Source organism: Aphelocoma coerulescens, chromosome 3 (assembly GCF_041296385.1).
Source record: "Aphelocoma coerulescens isolate FSJ_1873_10779 chromosome 3, UR_Acoe_1.0, whole genome shotgun sequence".
In the NCBI taxonomy this organism is placed as follows: Eukaryota; Metazoa; Chordata; class Aves; order Passeriformes; family Corvidae; genus Aphelocoma; species Aphelocoma coerulescens.
The window spans coordinates 46,593,712-46,608,208 of NC_091016.1; the positions used below are offsets into that span (position 1 = coordinate 46,593,712).

The following is a 14,497-nucleotide window of genomic DNA, read 5'->3' on the forward strand; positions in this document are numbered from 1 at the left end:
TGGAAGTTTTTCCTTGACTATTCAGAGGGATCTCATGTAAGTACAACACAGAAAGACCATCTTTATACAATTTCTATAAATTGTGCAGTACAATAATATCTTTAACCGTTATTAAAATATAAATAAATAGACAAGGAATAAGCTTTGGATCATTTATTATATCTGTAAAAACATAAACAGGCATAAATAAATGAAGATAGATTCAGAATAACCATCTGTTAGGAAGTTAGTTCAAGTCAAAACACTTAAAAATTGGCACTGTAGACTGTATTCATGTAAATATGTATTTAGACATTTAATTATCTAGGCTCATGTACAGATGTTCTGATTCACTGCAGCCTTCATTTGGGAACTTCTAAGGGCTCAGGATCGACCCACTCAGGTAGCTGCTGAAAATTGGATTCAGGTGCTAAACTTTGTGTTTCTCTGAATTATTGATGCAAGTTTATAGTCTAACAATAGGTCTGTCTCCACAGCTGCTTCCTTGCCAAATCATAAGCATAGAGGTCACAAGAGCCTTTCTCTGCAAGTAACTAATTTGATAATTAGGTGAAATTTCCCTGATCACGAAAGACGCAGATTTAAAATGACATAGGCTGGGCTTGTTTCCTGCTTCCTGGGAGGGTGCTTCATCACTAGGGTTTTAAACCATAAAAACTAAGGCAGTTATTGTTGCCCTTGCTGATTTTTTTTTTCCTGCCTTCTTAAAAACACCAAGTGTAATGGGCCATAAGGTTATTCTTTTCTGTAAATCTTCTCCACCCACCCCCTCAACTCACGTAACTTTTAAACTCATTGTCCAAATTCAGTGAAACTGAAAAAGGGGCAGAGTTTCTGGAAAAATAAGCATCAGGGTAGAAGGGAGAGATCCAAATTCATGTCCAGGTGAGAGAACTGTTGTAGAGTATGCAAGAGATACAAGGTGTCAGAACATGCCTTAGCTCATACCGCCTATTAGCTGGTAGGACTGGTGGGAAACAAATTGTCATTGTAAAGAGGTGTAGTGCAAAATCAGCACACATCCATGGGAAACAGGTATCGCTACTGTTTCATGACACAACTTGCTTTTAAAGAAATCATTCGGTCTCACCCAGAAGGAATGACAATTGCAATCTACAACCAGGAAATCTCCTGGGCTGTAGCTCCAGGCCAGATGCAAATACTTAAGTCTCAGAGAAAAACTGTTCTGCTCCCTGTTCCCCACTGGCTCCCTCTGTGAGACTCGCTGATCAGCCCTTCACTCACTTGAACGCTGCTCTTGGGAATCCAACTCCTACTATATGCTGAGAGGTAAATTTAATGCATCCCTATTGAGTCTCCTGCAGAGCCCACGTGACAGATATTGTATTGCAATTCCTGACGTGGTCTAAATTTCCATTCTGGCTGTAAAAGATTTATACCACAATGTTTTCTCCTGCCCTGTGTCTCTAATTCTGCCTGTTTTCACAGTTGTCTTCTGTGGATGTGTGAAGTTAAGTCAGTCTGTTAGCTGAAAATTAAGAGTGCTATTATTGTTCTTCTCCTGCAAAATCAAGTTATCTTCTTGTGCCATTTCCCCTGCAGAACTAGAACCATAACCCCAATTTAAGCCATTCTGAGCTGCTAGATAGAGATATATTACAAGGGTAAGGATATGTAAATAAATTAATATTACCCTGTCTTGTTCAATGTCTTCTCAGGATTTAGTGACAGTGGTTATAATCTCTGCCAGACAACTATCAGCAGTTTCAGGAACTGTTGAGGCAGATGGCTGAGGCACTAGATCTGATAAAAAGCATGCCTGAACTTACTGACTTTTCTGCATTTTGTGATATTAGGTAGAGAGGAAAGCTTGTGCCTCTGTAAAATGAGGATATTACCAAACCAGCAAGAGATATCTGCATTGCTCTTTTTTTTTTTTTTTTTTTTTTTTTTTTTTAAATACATACAATTAAAGGAAAAGAAGACTGTAGAAGAGGAGAGGTCTCAAGCACTGGGAGGCTGTTGGTACCTCTCTTCTCACAGGCTGGTAACAGCTTCAGTTCACCTCTCCATCTTATAAAGCCAATTCTTTAGCTGATACACACATTCCTGTGAGAGTCCTATGCCCTATGGTTGACATTCCGTTCTAATCATTTCCCAAGCAGACTTTTAAGTAGGTGAGATTCTTACTCATAACTGTAAAGCAAAGGTATTGGGTTCTAGCAACAGATGTGCAGATAAGCCTATCTACCCTTTCACTGTGTTTTGTTACAAAATTACAGCAGAAAGTCAACAGGCTCAGACACAACATCTTAATCGGCACCCAGTGGGATATTTTAAGTTACACTGTGGAATAGTTATGCTAACCCATAATGCATACGTTCATGTGAGTTAGAACCTTTATGAAGCATACTTTGGAAAATTAACTAGCCAAAGGAATGTCCTTGGCTTCCCTTCCTCCACTTTCAGCCTTTGTTTGTCTTCTACTTCTCCCATGTCCACATTCTTCTCCCTCAGACAAGAAATGTCTATTTTACTTATCAGTCAAGCACCTAATAAACTTTGGCTGTGTTAGAACAAGTAATTCAGGAGGACTTTTCCAGATACCACCATCCAGTGATGACATGTCTTGGTGACTCATGAATTTTCTTCACGTGATTTTACTGAGGCTAATATATGTTATTCTTTTCCCTTAAAATAGCATATCATCGTTTCCTTCAAAATCATCATTCTGCTCTAGCTGCTGTTGTCCAAAAATGCTCAGTTCTGATGCAGAATTTTCTCTTAATCTTGAGGTAGTGCTTCCATGGGTACCAATTCAGCACTGCAGCTGCAGAGTTGGATCAGACACCTGTAAACTCACTGCAGCCATTAGCATTAAACAACATAGGAGATGAAACAGCCATCTGTGGTCTGCTGGAGAGAAGCGATAAAGGAATTTTGTGAGGTGTTACTTCTTCCTTTCCTCTGGAGAGTGACCCTGTCCACTGAGCAATAAGCATTCCAGGAAAACTTCAAGAGAATATTACTCTTGAAATATGTCCCTTAGATATTGTCAAGCTGACTTCCAAGTGATCTTTGCAAGGTGTCCCAAATTTATCTAAAAACCCCCCTCATGACTTTCCTTCATAGGAATGGACATTTCATTGTTATTAATGTAAAGCTGATTACAATGTGTGCATGTACTCTCAGATCACTCAAGTGTGGGAAAGCATATTTAAGTTGCCAGGGAAGAATTTTCTTGACAGCTTTTTACTTTTGCTCCTCATTATAATACATGAGAATGCAAACTCCAGCTATTCAAACACGTTGCGCTCTGCTGTGCTGTATAAGTGTTTTCTTGGCTGTTATAAAGCTCTAGGCTGGCCTGAGCTGACCAAGAGCATTCAGCCATATCATTTGCCTCTTCTCTTGTCTCTTCCTCGCTGACCTGACTTCACGTGTATGTGTGTGTATGAGTTGTTTTCCTTCTGAATCTTAGCTGTTGTAGGCTTGTCAGGCACCAGGGCTGGAAGGACTGTAAGATAAGTGAATAATTAATAGAAGATTAAGATTGTAGTTACAAAATGTAGCATGCTTTAGAAATGTTAGAGAACAAAAATGGTCATATTTGTCAGGATTGGCTGGAGAATGATAAATGACAAAATTTCTACTCTCGTGCTTTAAAGCCCTGGTGTGGCAGCAAATCAGGATAGCAAACAGTCAAATGACCGCTGCAAAGGAGATGAAATTACTGTAACTACTTCACTGCCATCAGCCTATAGATACATGATATGTGCAGCAGTTTTGGACAAGCAGCTGCAAATTCACCTCAGAAGCAAAGATTTTTTTCTTTAAGCATGACTGTTCAGGTTCGCTGCTTTTGTAATGAAGTGAAAGGATATTAAGAGAAGCATTACAAAGTGAACCAGAAGTGCTGCATCGTTAGCAGCTGGAGGTTTTCTCTGACATGACACGTGTATGATCAGGGTTAACCAGGTTCCAATTCACAGTGCTGAGCATGGCATATATCCTCTTTGCATACAGAAAAGTTATTTTTGCTTCCATGTGTAGTTCCAGAATAGATGTTTAAAGGTCTTTTTTTCAACAGCCTTAAGGCATTATATGCTTCTGGATGATTGCGATTCTTCAGGTGTAAGCAATGCAAGTAAGAGCAGCAGTTTTTTTCCTATATTCATACATGCCAACAGTAAAACTGTGTCATGCACACTGGAAATCAGAAAAGTATATCCTTAATTCTCACTCCTATAGCTAGGATCTTTGAATGCTTTTTTATTTTTATCAGAAAAAATGCTATATGGAATGGGGAAAATGAACTTTAATTAATAATTTTTACTGGACTGACACCATTTTCTTAAAACAATGAAGAAAAGTAATAAAGTGTAATGAAATAAATATATGGGATATATTAAAAATAATTTTCTTTTAAAATATTATAATGTATGTCAATACTATTTTTACCTTAAAAAATGCTAATAATTTTCCATCCTATTGTTTTTATACACACTTATTGTATGCAATTACTTCTTTGTTACAAACAATTGTATTTAGGCCTCACTAAAATGCTTGTGTTTTAATAACACTGTGATCCCTTTGTGAAAACATTAGGAGTACATTTTGATAAACAGCCTAGAGTTGTTGTGTGATATCTATAGTGGCACAGTGAATCATGATTTTATATGAAACAGTGAAGGAAGTAGTCTTATAAACATTGCATAAGTGGCAAAACAAAAGGTTTTGCTGTGTATTGCAAGAGTGTGTCAGTCTACTAAATCTTAGTAAGTGGTCTAAGTCAGGTTACTGACATGTAAATATCTTCTGTCACCTGGTGCTGGTGTAATTTAGACAGGAAGAAGATTGAGTGTTTTCCAGTTAAGAGTCACTAATGAAATAGTTCTTATTTACTTATCTTGTTTTCACACTTAATTCAGACTCCTAAAGCTAAAAAAAAAAAAAAAAATCAGTCTGAATGTGGTGTATGTGAAGTTTCTACATTGCTTTCAAAAGACTTCAACTTACCAAATTCAAAAGCTGTGAATCTGCAGAAACACCACACTTAGGGGACACAGTTTTCTTTCTCTTTTTATCTGTTTTTCATTCCTGTAAGACTACACATTATAATACATTTTAGTTGCATAAAAATTTGCTTTTTTCTGTTTGCCTGAAAAGCTCTTATGAATTCAAATATATGCTTTTCTTAATGTAAAAATTAATAGCTGTTAACTAGCTTTTGATAAGTATTTATTTTTATGTCCTTCATAAAAAGAAAGCAAATCTACATCTTGAGAAGGCTATTTTTTTTTAATCTATAATATGCATTAACTCAACTGGAAAAACGAAGAGTAATCAGATTACTTAATTCATTTACATCTATATTTTGCAATAATATAAAGACACACCAGAAGGAGACATCTTGATCCTTATAGTACTGATATCTGGGGAGCAAGGTGTTCCTCTGTCTCGCTTGAGGATAAAATAGCACATTCCAGTTTCAGTGCTCATTGTCCTTTAAACTGCATAAGTTCTGTCCTTGTCCTACAGCAATGAAAGAAATCTTGGCAAATCCACACAGTCATTCATAGCTTTCATCTCCTTGTCCTTTCTCAAATCACTGCTAAAACACTCTCTGTTGACTTCAGGCTCTTGCTTATTTAGCTTAATTAAGGAACAGTGAAACTAGAAAACTGGCAACTTCAGGCATATTCAGCAACCTATAGACATATCTAAACACTTGCTTCCATAATTTTGATGGGAAATTTTTAATGCATTGACCTATTTTTATTTAGTCACATTCCACAGAATCACAGAATAGTTAGGGCTGGAAAAGAGATCACATAGTCCAACCCCCCTGCCAAGGCAGGGTCAGCTAGAGCAGGTGACACAGGAACGTGTCCAGGTGGGTTTGGAATGTCTCCAGACAGGGAGACCCCATGACCTCCGCTGGCTGCCTGTTCCAGTGCTCTGCCACCCTCAGTGTAAAAAAGTTTCTCCTCAGGTTGAGGCGAATCTTCCCATGACAACAAAGGGTTCACCCCTCTGTCACAAAGTCAGGAAAGCAGTCATTGAAGGAATTCAGTTGTCACTGCCTTGGTGTCAGCCTCCAAATTCCATTCCCCTGTTGAGCATACTATTTGTCTAAAATTATTTAACTCTACTTTGTTTGATATGGATCTGCCGCACAGACATAAGCACACTTCAAAGTCTAAACTAATTGGGGAAGTTTAAGTACTCATAAAGGAAAAAATATTCTCTTCTTTTTTACCACATTGATACGTTTGCTAATAAATTTTATTACAAAAGCTGTGATTTCTTTTTCATTCTTGTACTTCTGTTAAAAAAAATCAAACAGCAAAAAACCCCAAAACCTGGGCTTAGAAAGGATTACGTCTGATATTGCTAACATTTCCTGGAAATGGAAAAACTGCAGTAACAGCTGCTGTCTTGGTTCATTTTCAGTTGGGTTTTCTGGTTTTTTGGGTTTAGGCTTTTGTTTTGGTTTGGTTTTTTACTACAGCAATTTGCAAGTAGTTGCAGCGATCTCTAGTTAGCTTACATCATTAGGAAAACATCATTTCCATGTTTCCTGTCCAATCAGAGCACTTCGTCTACTTGCTGACTTGTTGACCTTCTGAATAGCGTTTATAGTAACAGCACTTTCATTTTGCTATAAATGCTAATTTATGAAATAACTAAAAGCCAGCTGCATATGGAAGAGAACTATAGGAAGAATCTATATTTTGTGCTAAAGCAAAATGCCTTCAATGAGAATTAAGAAAATCTTCTCTAAGACATGATGAGCTGAAATGTCTCTAAATTAGTATTCTTTTTAAATTCCAAGCATATATGCCTTCTTGAACTGAAACATTCTTCTGCAATCTCTGCAGTACTGTAGCATTGTAAAGTGATAAACACTCAGCACGAGTGATGAAAAATAGTAGGAAGAGCCAAGTAAAGCAAGAGACAAGTGTTGATAGTGTCAAAAAACAGGTCTGTGCTTATTCAAAGATTTGGCCTTCTTAAGTTATATTAATACATTCAGCTTCAATGTTCTAAAGTACTTTGAAATATCCATGTTGAGTTTTTTAATTTGTTTCATGATTTCAAGTCAGAGTGTTTATTAAATTTTATTGATTTTTCAGCCAAATTTGTGCTTCTTTCCTTGGAATAAGATTAAGCTTCCAAAAGCAGTGTTATATATGTGGTAATCTGTTACTATACCAAAAGTTTAGATTTTTTTTTTTTGTATCATAACAGATAAGAATTCTCCCTATTACATTTGTAACTCCAGCAAACCCTCCTTCATGAAAGACATTTTTATATTAAAGGAGCAGCACTCTCCTCCATCACATTTGAAATGGCTGGTGGAAATCTCTCCAGCTCAAAGAGATCTCTGCACCATTTCCTGTTCTGGGATTGCTCTATGCTGAGCAACAGCAGATATTCCACCCTGAGCAACCTGATCTAACTTAGGAAATGGAGCTGACTTAGAGCAGAGCATTTGGACCAGATGACTCCAGAGGTTCCTTCCAACATAAACTACTCTATGAGCTCTTCTTTTCAACATTCTAGCTTTGGGGCCAGCCTGCATGAGGCCAGTTTGCACTTAGTGTGTACATAATCTAGACTTATCCTAAGGAACATTTAAAACTGATGTTCACATTACTATGAGCCTTCACAGAGGGAACGTGGGGTTCTCTGTGTGGGTTAGTAACAACCAGAAGTCATAACCTCCTGGTGTCTCTTCCTTATCCTGAGTGAAATGAACTGGCAATGTCCCACTGTTTCTTAGCAGACAGGAGGGGTTTAGAGTCTTACCCTGTGACTTTTTACAGACTTTCAATTAAATGAACAGGGAGACTGAACTACCTCATCTTTCCTGGAGCTGACAATTTCAAAGCACAGTTCTGAGTCACAGTGATAGGAGTGGTGCAGAGGAGCCTTCCTCTCTCTCCCCACACTGACTCATCAGGGCTTTCATTTTCCACTCCAGTCAGGAAGCCAACACATTCTATGACAATTAAATTTATCCTAACAAGAAGACTTTGAAAACTTAATTAAGCTCTGAACTGTACCTGAGCAGTGAACTTGCATGATGTGAACCCTGACATAGATGCATGCCAGCCTATAGATTAAATCAGCTTCCATTTATTTCTTCATATTGGTGATGACTCCTAGAGGGAAAGAAAGTCCTGAAATTTTCCTCAAAATGTTTTAATGCTAGTTTGTACTGCTTAATTGCATTTTGTTACATGACAGGTTCAATCTCAATGCAGCTGGCTTTTTTTGTTTTGAACTAACATTCAGGTTAGCATGTTGCATTACTGTAGTCATTCTAATTGCTGAAGATACATGTTGGTTTGACTAGGGTGAACTGAGCCGCTTAAAACCAATTTTTCCCATGGTTGTATTTTACCATAAATAGTACTTTCATTATTGACAATAAAAGTTGAGTTTGTGACTGATACCTTCCATGACTTGGAGCAAGTCACTTTACCTTTCAGTATCTTTGTTTCTCAAGATCCAAAAGGAAGGAATGATGCCTATCTTTCCAAGTAGTTTTATTGATTTGTGTACAAAAAAAAGAAAAAGCCAACAAAAAAGCCCACTCCATTATACCAGAGCTCTTTGTTAACTAGTAGCACTTCAAAAATTTCTTCCAAGAATCATTTGTTCCAAGACAAGCTGAAATACACAAGTGTGACTAGATACACTTAAAATCAGTAAAGAAGCACTTTCATCAGTAAAGAATAAAGGAATGACATTTGAGTTACAATTTGATTTAAAATGTTGTCTAAACTGGGGACATGGGGCTGTCTTCACAGTCACTTCAGAAATATATTTTGGTATTCCAATACTAAGCATTCCTCAGGTACTTAACATTTGCGGAAAATCTAATATCCCAAGATCTATGACATCCCTGCAGCAACAGGTGTATGAAAACCCTGACTTTAATTTGTGTAAAGCAGAACCTTTGGAACAATCACCACCAGGAGCAACCTCTGGTCTCTGTGAAATACTTACAAGCAACATATTTAGGGGATTAAAAACTCCTCTTTTTGAGATCCGGCCTGCCTTGAAGTGAAATTTAATAAACTAAAAGAATGTCTTGGACACTTTCAGATGCTAACAAATGTCTAGAGTTAAGAATAGATCTGAGTGAGTTTAAGGGTTGGTTTACCTTTCTTGTCAACTCCAGGATGTCAAAACTGCCATATCAGGCTCTTAGTGCATAGAGAGGAACTTGCTTGTCCTTCTTTAAAGCAATAAAATTTTATATTTGTAGCATTACCCTAGTGAAACTTTAAAATGAAATGACATAGAATACAAATAACACCAGAATTTCTTTAATATCCCGAATCATGAATAGAAGCATGTCTAGACTCAAATACAAACCACCTTTTATAGCAAAATTCAAATCCTCCTCTGTTCCCTGCCAAATGCTGAGTTCAGTCCCTGAGGGTCTGAGCAGGGTTTCCTTGGCTACAGCAGCTGGCATTGGGAGGGCAGGGAGTGCCGCTCCTGGCCTTGGTGTGCCGGGTGATTTCATCAGCTAACACAGGTCTTGACAGGTGCAAAGACTTTCACTTCACTTTAAGTACCATAAAACCTTTGGTGCATGATTTGGGAGACTGGGAACTAACTTTTTGATCTAGAAAGGGAAAGTAAGATCTTTTCCTGATAGCAATCCTCTAGATCTGTTGGTAGTCCTTCAATGCATTTCTTCCAAACATAGAAATAACATTTACTCTGAAATGAGTTCTTGGTGCATGCTGAATTTGCCAGACGTTTCACTTTGAGGCAGAGATATGACAAATGTGCATCCCAGCATTTTCATGTTGATTTATTCTTCCTCACAAAGGACAACTTCATAAAGAGTTTGAATCAGATCCATGTTCACACTTTACGTATGCAACATTTTTGTGGCTGACAAAGCTGGCTTCTCAGGCAAACTAACTTGGAAATAAAGTCAAACCAGAGAAGGGCATGCTGAGACCGCTATACTTTAGTGGCTATTTTTTTCCAGCTAATCATCATTATTATTATGAGTAGATATTTACCCTTAGAAGCATTGGGCAGATCATTCTGACGCATCCATTTAATGGATGTTGTCCTCTTGGGTTAATGATTATCTTTTTTGTATGAAAGCTTTATTAATTCCTATAAGTACATAGGATAGCTATTTTAGTACTTACCAGGTGACCTCGATGCTGACATAACCTTTCTAGTATTGTTGGTTGTAGCTTGTGTCATGACATTAGTGTGGATTATGGCTGTCTTGAGGATACAAACCTTCATATAGCACAGATGGTCTGTAGGAAAAAAAAATTGTAATGACGGTCTACACATCACACATTCAGTCTTCCCTTGCAGACTCTTTCCTTTATCATTGTCTCATACTCTTAGGTACCTTTTAATCAAACATCTAAGACATAATTTTTTGTACAGACTATGCTCCATAATAAAGATTGTAACATGCAATTCTGGAAAATACCTCTGCTACCAGCGTTATCGTGGCTTCTCATTGGCCTCCCCCAGACTTCCTTAGAAATGTATCACCATTACTTCCAGACAGCTGATTTTTTTTTACTACTTCTTTGAAAGAACGATGAAAGCTGTGTAAGCTCATTAGCAGAGCATGTGTGTAGGCTTAAAATTACAGATAATAGACATATGGTTGGAAAGTCAGTAATTCCTTTACGTATTTGCCAAGACTTAGGTCAAGGTTCAGGATTTCCTTTGCTCAAACTGGTGAAATCAGAAATACCTCCAGGTGTTCTGGGGAGGGCTTGCAGTGCACATGCAAGACAGGTGATGAGGCACAGTTATCTCAGTTGCCTTCTGCAAGAGCAAACCATGTTTACTCTAAATTGCACCCAGTTGTGGTGTGCTTTTCTTTTTGCACTGTTTTTTTGTATAAGTCAATCCTTTTTTAAATAGTTCTTGGTGTTTTCTATGCACTCTCATAATCTGTTATTTGTAGCATTACAGTAAATTCATTGTAAGAAATTCTGTTGTCACAATCCTGGCTTTTCATGTCAATGAAATTAACAGTTAATGTATGGAAAATATTTGTGTGCTTAAAAGTAATCATCATTAAAAAAGTTACCTCCTTTCCACTCAGAAACACAGTCCTTGTATGTCACATCTGTATTTGTGTAACCATTTCATAAAAAGTAAAGTGACATAAATATGTGTAAGTAGTCAGATATTTTACAGGAAAATTCATCAAAAGGATGATTTTTACCCATGTTCACCAGCTGTTTCTTCATGATCGTGCTTCTTCAGTTTTTGCTGGTAACAAAACCACAAGCTTTAAATCCAGATCTCTGGGCTTAGATCTAGAAGAGGATGTGAGGATGGGTGGAGTTGTACATCTACATTGCATCAACCTGGGGATCTGGAAGCAGCAGTGGGGGCAAAATCTACCCTTGCCCTCATGTTTGCCCTGTTTCAAATGTGAAAGGCCGGCTCTGCCTGAGAAGTTGCATTGTCTTGACAAATGGGTCTTTCTCTGGCTGAAAGAAAGTGGCTCTTTCTCTGCCACTGAGTGTTTGAGATGTTAACACGGACACATTGTCACCACTGCCCAGAGTGAGGCCACTGGCTGCTTGCATGTGGACTACCCTACAGCAGTGTGACAGCTGCCCCACCTCCCCACTACACCAAACGGGATCTGAGTACATTTTGCCCCTTCCAAATTAGTTTTCACACGTCTTGGAATATATATACAGATACTTTTTCTGATACTTTTCAGAATATTGTTTTAAAACCAAATAAAATATATTTTCTTCCTTTAAATTTCTCAGCAACTTTTTAGGTGAAGTTATTTTTTTATTGATTTTATTTTGGTGTCACAGTATTCATACTGATTTTTAAAAAATTATGGTCTGTGTGTATGACCGTGTGTCATCCTTGCTAGTCCATGTCACAGAAAACAGCAGTAAATGTTACTGCACCTGGGGGCTGCAATAATTTGTCCTTTTGACATTGACTTAATTTTACACATTTTTCAAAAGGAAGATGAAATTGAATGAGCACCATGATATACACCAAAAATCTCTTTTAGCTAGGTTCCCTCTATCAGGAACAACAAAAATGTGTTCATATGATGACTAATGTGGAGCACCCCAAACTAATACCTAGTTAAGATTTCAAACCATAACAAGTCTAGAATAAGTCATTTTTTAGACAAGTGCTTATGCATCTGGCACTAGAATTTTGTCTTAAGTAAGCAGTGTTAAAAATAAAGTAGTAATGGTTTTAGAGGTAAACTGTGAAAGTGAGAATCCACATTCATCTTATAGAAGAATGTGTTTAGTTTCATTAGGATTTTTGCTTAGGCACTGAAGTAGTACATACATACATTTTGAAAGCATTTGAAGCTGGAGCCTGAGCAAAGCCATATAGAGATACCAAACCCATCCTGTTTTCAAATTCAGCTCTGTTTCATGTCACAGAAAAGTTTCTAATATAGGCACAGTAATTGACCAGTAATTGCAATTTCCTATGTCATTATTTTGAAGTGTAAGACAAAATTGAACATAATTCTTTTCTTTTTCTTTTTTTTTCTTTTTTTGTCTTTTATTAACCAGTTAATTTAGGTGATGGGATAGAATACAGCCAGCAGAAGCGTGAAAATGTTGGAGTTCTCATTCAAGAGACACTGGAACTCTTTGAACGCTACGGTGGAGAACATGCTTATATAAACATTAAATACATGATCCCCACTTATTGGTCGTGCATTTAAACTGAATTATATTAAATGGGATGATTCCATCTGTGCTCTAAAAAAACTGTATCTGACTCTGTATGGCATCTTGTTAGTCATGCTTTATTTTCTCTACAGCTGCTAAAATAGTGGCTTCTGGGGCATTGGAGTGTTAGCACTATTGTGAACAAGGCTTTCCAATACATAAATAGTGTCTGTTCCTTTGATTACAATGGTGTACTGTGCTTGTTTGTTCCCTCAAAGAATCACTCCTTTATAACAGAGCTGACTCGAACAGGAATCTGAGTTAAACCTTCACTTGTGTAGACAATAAAACTATAATTTTCATACGCGATTCAGCAATTGCTGTTCTGTGTCCACTTGCCCTGAGGGTGATGTCAGAGGCTGTAACAAGAAGAGTTTATGCTGACTGCTTAATAGGTGTTTGTCATGGAAGAGAAACACCAGTTCAGCAATGCCTCTCTAGCAGCTGTGCTGAATAATGTGCACTGACATACAATAAAACTGTTGAATGTATATACCAATTGCAGAAGGAAAATTTATATTTTCCATTATAAAGCACTGTCATTAAATTAATCAAGATTTCTTACACACTCCCCTTCTCAGCTTCCAGGCGTTTACTCATGGAACTTGGGTTTCTCTTGGTGAACATAAGGCACAAACACAGTTATGAAGAAAAGAAGCCCAGAAAAAAACCTGAATAAATCAGATGGAAGATACAGCATACATAAAGTATTGGTCCCTAGCGACACTGGGTAAACACAGAATGTACACGTACATTTTTAAAGGGCACTTGGTATTTTTGTAACTGCAAGGTTGCTATTGCTTTTCTGTTGTTATTATTATGATGTGTATGTGTGCAAACAATGCAACTATTGTTGTAGGAATCCCTTACAATTTCCTACTCAGTTAGTTTCTCCCTGTGTACCCATAACAGAGAACTGATATAAACATGGATTTAAGCAAAGCTATTGAGATTGACTTTATTGCTTTTTAAGCATTTCTATGGAATAAACCTACCAAAAAAAAAAATAAAATAAAAGCAATCTGACAATTCTCAAGGACAACCATTTAAAATTATTGAGTCAGCTCAAAACAAACCAGAGATATGAAATTTGCTTAAAAACATGACATTTTAAAAAGTACTTTAAAAGACTTTGGGCTCATCTGGCTTTTATTCTGGTTTCTGGAGCTCTTCAAATGTATGCAAGTTGCACTTTCAAGCATTTCACTGTAACTGTTAAGAGCCTGAAATGCACTCTTTGATGTTAGACACATGAGACTTTTTCCAAGTGCTTATCCATATCCATATTCACACCTTAAAAGTCTTGCCCGAGTGAGAGACACAGCCCTGCTCTCTGGGAAGCCTGCTGGAAGTGTGGGAAGCACCTTCCCACCTGCTGAAACTTTGAGTCATATCTGTCATTAGATTGACATTAGAACTTGCCTTTTCCTGTTCTGTGGCATCTTCAGCCTGAGGATTTCCTTTTACTTTCTTCTCATTCCTGTAAATGAAAAAAAAGTGAAGATTTTTACTCTTCCCACCTCTTTGAGGAGCTGCACCTTCAAGTGATGCCACCAGCCACGAGCCCTCATCAGCCCCTGGTTTAGGCATGGCTGCTGGAGGTGTGCTTCTTTCCCAGCCTCCAGAGGCCTTTCTTTTCTGTTTGTTTTTTTTTTTGTTGTTGTTGTTTTTTTTTTTTTTTTTTTTGTTCTTCTTGAGTTTTGTTTTACAGTTTTTCCAGGGCTACCCTCAAGTTCCTGCAGTTTAGACGAGGTCTGTCCTCTGTCCAACATACACTGTGA

General features: G+C 37.5%; 1 protein-coding gene across 10 annotated transcripts in view; it reads left to right on the top strand.

Moving 5' to 3' along the window:
• Positions 1-13,209, top strand: part of PACRG (parkin coregulated) — a 223,342-nt gene extending 210,133 nt beyond the window's left edge. For 9 of the 10 annotated variants that reach the window (XM_069010103.1, XM_069010108.1, XM_069010105.1 and 6 more), the window contains one exon: positions 12,555-13,209. In XM_069010103.1, the coding sequence (XP_068866204.1) occupies positions 12,555-12,709 (155 nt within the window). In that variant the 3' untranslated portion in view covers positions 12,710-13,209. The remainder of the gene's footprint in view (positions 1-12,554) is intronic. The other variant, XM_069010106.1, reaches the window with a different exon arrangement.
• The last annotated feature ends 1,288 nt before the right edge of the window (positions 13,210-14,497 follow it).